At 38.4% G+C, this 6,481-nt stretch overlaps 1 protein-coding gene across 8 annotated transcripts; it reads left to right on the plus strand.

The window, feature by feature from the left end:
* The first annotated feature begins 926 nt into the window (after positions 1-926).
* Positions 927-5,710, plus strand: LOC115756539 (hydroxyproline O-arabinosyltransferase 3-like). Of its 8 annotated transcripts, XM_048284564.1 has the most exons (11): positions 934-1,078; positions 1,298-1,454; positions 1,593-1,734; positions 1,869-2,467; positions 3,126-3,193; positions 3,295-3,496; positions 3,744-3,841; positions 3,932-4,001; positions 4,136-4,207; positions 4,369-4,482; positions 5,213-5,710. In XM_048284564.1, the coding sequence occupies exons 4-11, from the start codon at positions 2,042-2,044 to the stop codon at positions 5,273-5,275; spliced, it is 1,113 nt and encodes a 370-aa protein (XP_048140521.1). In that variant the 5' UTR covers positions 934-1,078; positions 1,298-1,454; positions 1,593-1,734; positions 1,869-2,041; the 3' UTR covers positions 5,276-5,710. The 8 variants fall into 8 exon arrangements, 7 of the variants coding, with proteins under 7 accessions (XP_048140523.1, XP_030552224.2, XP_048140525.1 ...); XR_007199603.1 differs by lacking the exon at positions 1,298-1,454 and having other exon boundaries at positions 927-1,072; positions 4,136-4,257; positions 4,336-4,482; positions 5,213-5,247; XM_048284566.1 differs by lacking the exon at positions 1,298-1,454 and having other exon boundaries at positions 927-1,072; positions 4,369-4,486.
* The last annotated feature ends 771 nt before the right edge of the window (positions 5,711-6,481 follow it).

Consider the following 6,481-nt stretch of genomic DNA (forward strand, 5'->3'; position numbering starts at 1 on the left):
TATTGTACACTCCCAAAATTCATTAGCTGTGTTTCTTGAATAACACATTAACGAAACTTCATTTTTGTTCTCGTTAGGACGACTGTCGTGTCAAATGAACTATTATGAGTATTATCACATGTGTTCCAGTTCTATATCGACGGCAAATTCATTTTTCAATTTGAGCGAGCCTATTGCTACGATGCTATTGAGAGAAGAGCCGGGGTCGTCTTACTTCGTGACACAATTGAATTTACGTCATAGAATAACTAAGCTTCTTGAGATTGAAAAGCCGTTAGAGGTTAATTAGAGGGTTCAAAACAGCTAGAAAATAAACTCTACACCATTAGACCAACCATACCATTGTGAACTCCATTGGTTATTATTATGAGTTCTATCTGGTTTAGCAAATTCCACGTAGCTCATTAGAGAAAATTGGAAAAGGTTGTGGATGTATTTGTATTTGTTTCGTAGAAAACGAATGATTTGAATTTTTTTTTCTTAAAAATGATAGATTGTACCGTTGATAAAAATGAATGATGAAATTTTTTTTATCAATTAATTATTTCAAATGACTATTATTAGAAAAAAAATGTTTTATAAATAGCTCATCCTCAGCGAAATAAACAGAGCCTAAACAATTTCTTTTAAACATATATGATGTGCACGTTTATTTGAAGGAAAAATATTATACACGAGGTCTTTTTTTTTTTTTTCAAATTGTACACGAGAACTAATTGGGTAATTATTAAAATTGGATGCCGTAATCTCGAATGTTAATTCCAAAATTGACAAGATCAAGCAGGCTCTCTCGAGCATTTTCAATCATGTTATTGATAATTGAATAAATAAGGTAAAAGTTTTTTAATAAAACAATCGAAAGGAATTCCAAAAAGAACCAGCAATCTTTGACAATATCAATATCCCAAGGCATAAGCTAAAGGAAATCTGCCATTTCTTTATTTGTTCTCTCTCTCTCTCTCTGATTTTACCTCTTCCGTTTCTTCAGATTCCCGTTCGTTTCTACTTTCTCGAGTGGACTCTGCTTCTCTCTATCGACGCTCTGCTCCGGTTCTCTCGACGCGGGTTGATGGTAAAGGTATATCTTTTGCGTCGGAACATCTAAATCTTCGACCCTCGACCATGCATTGATGATCCTCGTCCTTTTGTTTCGACCCGGGGCTTATGCGCTCTGTTGCATTCCTCCCGTTGTTTGATGTTTGGTTGTTCCCCATTGTTCTTGCTATTGCGGATTGAAATTCGGTATTTTGCTTCTTGGGTTCGTTCTCATTTTCCCATTAATTGATTTGCTCGCAAGGTTGTGGGATTTGATTCGGCCCTGCACCGGTTATCTGGATATTTAGCTGGGGAAGTTTCTTATCTTGTGATTCTGTGTTGTGAGCTGGAATCTTTCAGCCATTCCGGTTCACATTTCTCCCTCAACATCGATGATTTTGCTCATGTTTGAAATGCAGGTATCTTCTTACGTTGGTTTCCTGTTAGTCCTGTTTAGTCAATTCAATTGCCTTTCCATTGCTGATTCTATCTTAATTTGGAGCATTGTTTCTTGGAGCTGGCAATTGTTTTGTCTGATCTTCTGTCATGGATCTCAGAATTCGACTGCTCATTTGCTATAAATATCCGTTCCTTGCACTCTGGAACAACACATTGAGACAGTCTTAAGGGACTCGATCTGTGGCAGCAATTCCCGATCATATGATATATAGACCTCACTCACTGGCATCCATTTGAAAGGTTCATCTTTTTATATCATTTGAAATCACGAAAAATACTATTGCTGCTATGGCACCTTACAAATCTGTATGAGGTTTGGTGGATGTTAGATCCACTTTTTACTTTTTGCTGATTTTATGTTGGGCGTCTATCAGGTTGCTAGCATGAAGACATAGAGCAGCATATCGGGTTGAGAAACCTTCCCTATCGCATTTACGGACGTGAACTGGATAAGGGCTTGATTGTCTCGTGGGGATCATGCTTATATGATGTCACGAATAAGGAACTTTTTTAACCAAAGGGACCTATATAGTTGATTATATGGTAAATGACAATGGCTGGGAGAAAGAACACGGGAAGCGCTTCAGTGCCACTGCTGGTACTGTTGTCTCTTGGGTTTTTCTTTGCTACATACAATCTTCTAACTATTGTAATGCGCAATAGAGCAGTCATCAGATCGGTGGCAGACGATTCGAACAGGAAACTATTATCTGATCCCATTCTTGAGATGCCTGATATTATGCAGAAGCAGAAAACCTCAGGATCACCCCTTCACATTGCTCTTACGGCTACAGATGCTCCATATAGCAAATGGCAGAGTCGAATTATGTACTACTGGTATAAGAAGAAGAAGGACCTGCCTGGCTCCGACATGGGGGGATTCACTCGGATTTTGCATTCAGGAAATCCCGACAACTTGATGGATGAGATTCCTACTATCGTTGTGGATCCTCTACCAGCAGGCTTGGATAGAGTAAGATTTGCTGTGCTCTTTGGATTGTATGGCCAATGATATGCTAGTTCTGTTTTTCCATTTTGGATTTATCATAAGGTTCTTATTCTGTAGTGGGGACTGACAAATGAAATTAATTTGGGCAAGCAACACATTTGGCAGATTGGTTGCAGAAGCTGCCATTGTGTTTTCTTGATATCACAGGTTTAGGCAACTTTTTGTCTGACTAGGTATTGACTATGGAAGGTCTGAGAAAGCGCAATATTTTGGTTATACGGGGTATATTTACATAAGCTCAGTTTACTTATAAGTCCGACTTCTTCATGAGTCAGGAGATAATAAATGCAATGTCCACTCTCACAATGGGAGAGAAACAGCTTGGAACTTCAATTTTTAATCAACTGCAAAGTTCCCATGTTAGAAGTTGAAAAATAACCTTCAAGACCTGCAATTTCCTGTACTTTTGATTCAAGATTTTAGTCGACCCGAACTGCGATTGTACTCAGAAGAATACTTAGTTGATGGCTTTAGCCTTCCAAGTCTTGATGCTCGAATTCTTTACTTTTCTTTTCTTTTCTTTTTGGACATTTTCTGACCTTACATTTTGGACTAGTCTGTTTTGAGTTTCTGGTCGTTCTTTGAGTTCACATATTAAATGGTCTTTAAATGGTATACACAGGGATACATTGTATTAAATAGACCATGGGCCTTTGTACAATGGTTGGAGAAGGCTACAATTGAAGAAGAGTGAGTTTTTAATTTTTTTTCCGTGATTGGTGTTGCGAAATGAATTGCATTTTAGCAACGTCTTAAAAGAATTGAGCATGCTCTTTAATTTTGTGCTGCAGATATATTCTAATGGCAGAACCTGATCATATATTTGTAAATCCTCTTCCTAATTTGGCTGATGGAGGATATCCTGCTGCTTTCCCTTTTTTCTACATAAAACCTGCAGAGAATGAGAATATCATCCGGAAGTTTTTCCCTGAGGAGAATGGCCCTGTGACCAATGTTGACCCTATCGGGAACTCTCCTGTAATCATTAAGAAGGTCATGAGTCTTGCAACCATTCCACCTGAACAATGATATCTTATCATTTTATATTTGATTAATGTGCTAACAAAAAAGGCCGAAACCTGTGACTGCATAACATTCCATTCTACCTTCTTCGGTTAATGGAAATACCAATTGATATTCATTTGCAGGCAAAAATTAGTGTCTTTACTAGTCTTGAGTAGTAGGTCTAGGTCATATGTGCATAAATGAAGTTTTCTACGTTTTTATTTATTTTATTCAGGATATGCTAGACAGGATTGCTCCTACATGGATGAATGTTTCTCTAAGAATGAAGGATGATTCCGAAACTGATAAAGCATTTGGATGGGTACTGGAAATGTGAGTGTTCGAGATCGTAATTCTTAGTTTCTCCCCACTTTAAGTAACGGTAATGGTGATGGTTTTATTCTCGTCTTTTGTCAATCTCAGGTATGCCTATGCCGTAGCATCTGCTTTGCATGGTGTTAAGCATATCCTCAGGAAAGACTTTATGCTGCAGGTTTGGAATGCAACTTTATGGGATTGTCACAAATTCTGCTCATCTCCTTTCAATATAGTCTTTTCACTGCTTACATGTAGATGGGACCTGCTTGAACAACCATTTGAATTCTCTTTTGTTTTTCTGTTTTTTAGCCTCCATGGGATCTTCATACTGGAAAGAAGTTTATCATCCACTATACTTATGGATGTGACTACAACTTAAAGGTGAAATTACATTTTGTCCAAGCTATAGATCGTGCGAATCTGCTTCAAGAACAATTTTCTGTGTCGTAGATTGTTATTCAATTTGCTAATCTCCTTTTTTGTGTGTCAATTGGTTAAATTCCTTGTTTTAGAACTCAACCAAGTGGTTTGCATATTTCCAGGGTGAGCTAACATACGGCAAAATTGGAGAGTGGCGATTTGACAAGAGATCATACTTACGTGGTCCTCCACCTAGAAATCTTTCCTTGCCTCCTCCAGGGGTTCCTGAAAGTGTAGTAAGTGAGATATGTTTTATTATGTGGATCTTAATTTTCTGTCAAGAACATAACATGTAAAATAGGTTTGGTTTATTAAGTTTGAGTTTGTATGTTAACAAAAGGATTTGAAGGTTACCTGAGCTTCTAGACATGCATGCTGATCCTTTTGCGATGCTCTCATTCGTGGAGGTACTAATGATCTGGGTAATTTATTCGTCGATAAGTATAGAAAATGAATCTAGGACATAAAATATGCTGGAAAATAGCAGGATGTAACATCAGATCTATGCGACTTCTTACTTTTTAGCTCCCTCACGGCAGCAGTGTAAAATACCTTGAAGTTCAGAGGGTTCTTTCCTTGATATTTATACTGCCTAAGGACCAGGTTTGACCTGTTAAGTCTGCACTAGCACAGCTCAAAGGATTTTTTTGTTCGTCTTACTTCATCAAATTGACTGTGTTGGCATACGCATGCATTAAGGATGAAAGGTCTATTGGAAATTTTTTTGATTAGATGCTTGCACATAAACTATTATTCATAGTCATCATTTAATTATGATATGCAAAAAGAACAGAAGCTGAGGGATATCTATGCCAGTCTAGATGTACATGTGGAATTTTTGCTCTGCTTAATTGTCTCATTTCCTCTTGCACCGAAGTACATAGCCATGTATAATGAAGCAAAAATCTTGACTTTCTTAATATGTACACTTACGCATGCGCTTTACTTATGTCTATTTTTTTGCAGGCTACTCTTGTGAAGATGGTAAATGAAGCTACTGCGAACATTCCCAACTGGGATACAGAATAGAAACTCAGTGTGCAATTAAGGATAACTTGATGCAACCTGTGAGTTGGAATAAAGTCATTGTTTTCAGTCTTAACTGTGTTATTTTTAGAAATAGAGCGCAGAAATCTTAGCTTTTGATTTTTAGATGGAGGTTCGACCTAAAAAGAAACTTTTACACAGAGGATTGGAATGCAAGTTTGAAAGTTGTTGACTTTCAGACGCTTTCCCTTGGGGTGTAAAAGGGCCTAAAATCCCTGTAGATAGAGATCCGCTTCCTTAGATACAACCCTACATTCCTCAACTCACAACAAGATCTCTTGACGAATACGAGAAAATAGAACTCTGCATTTCAAATTACAAACACATACAATTTGAGAAGAAGGGTTCTATTTTCAATGTCTTGATCTGATCGATACTCCCATGCTCCTGATGATTAACTGCATGGTGATTATATAAGTTACTGGTACTGTGTTTGGTCAATATTGCATAGCTCTATCCTATCTGTTTTGCCTGTAGATTTTTTCGATTGTAAGGGTTTGCATAATGGCACATTTGAGTCGTGGCGATTCATGCACTGCATGAGGTATAAACAAGAATTGTTTTTAAAACTTTAGATTGGTCAAGGACCATCACGCCATTTTTGCAAGCATGACAAGTTCATGAAAGTAATTGACTATGGTTTTGACAACTTTCATAAAAATTCTTGTAGAATCGAGAATGAGGTTTTCATTCTGTACATTCTTCGCTTCAATGTGATTACCGGGAGTGAGAGCTATAGCTTGTTTCTAATACTCCGCGGCTTGATCGAACCAAGCTCGGTTACTCTAATTCGAGTCCAAAGGCATTGCAGTTGAATATGCCCTGCCCTCTGCTCTCTCTCTCTCTCTCTCTTGCGCGCGAGAACGTGCACAATGTATCTTTGTAGAATGATCATTTAGTGTACATGGACACTCAATTCACATGCACAGAATCGAACATGGGATGTTTGTCGCGTGGGGAAGAAAACTGAGATCCAGCGCTTTAGAAGCAGCCATGGCACTGGCACCACAACATGCTCGGATGTGCAGCGTAGGGGCTTAGGAAGAGATGTCCGAAACTATCAGAGGTAAACCATGTACAGCAACATGGCACGCTGTAATTCAGTGGAAACCAGGCCATTCCGTGTGGGCCCGCCCAAAAACGGTGGGCCCACGAAGAAAGTGGCTCTTGTGTGGCCGTGTTACCTTC

Source organism: Rhodamnia argentea, chromosome 8, assembly GCF_020921035.1.
Source record: "Rhodamnia argentea isolate NSW1041297 chromosome 8, ASM2092103v1, whole genome shotgun sequence".
In the NCBI taxonomy this organism is placed as follows: domain Eukaryota; kingdom Viridiplantae; phylum Streptophyta; class Magnoliopsida; order Myrtales; family Myrtaceae; genus Rhodamnia; species Rhodamnia argentea.

Excerpts from the sequence above, each read along its gene's own strand:
- LOC115756539 (XM_030696364.2), top strand. The coding sequence starts at position 2,042 with ATGACAATGGCTGGGAGAAAGAACACGGGAAGCGCTTCAGTGCCACTG. Across the intron at positions 3,497-3,743 it reads CTCCTGTAATCATTAAGAAG|GATATGCTAGACAGGATTGC; the intron begins GTCATGAGTCTT and ends TATTTTATTCAG. Across the intron at positions 4,208-4,368 it reads GATGTGACTACAACTTAAAG|GGTGAGCTAACATACGGCAA; the intron begins GTGAAATTACAT and ends GCATATTTCCAG.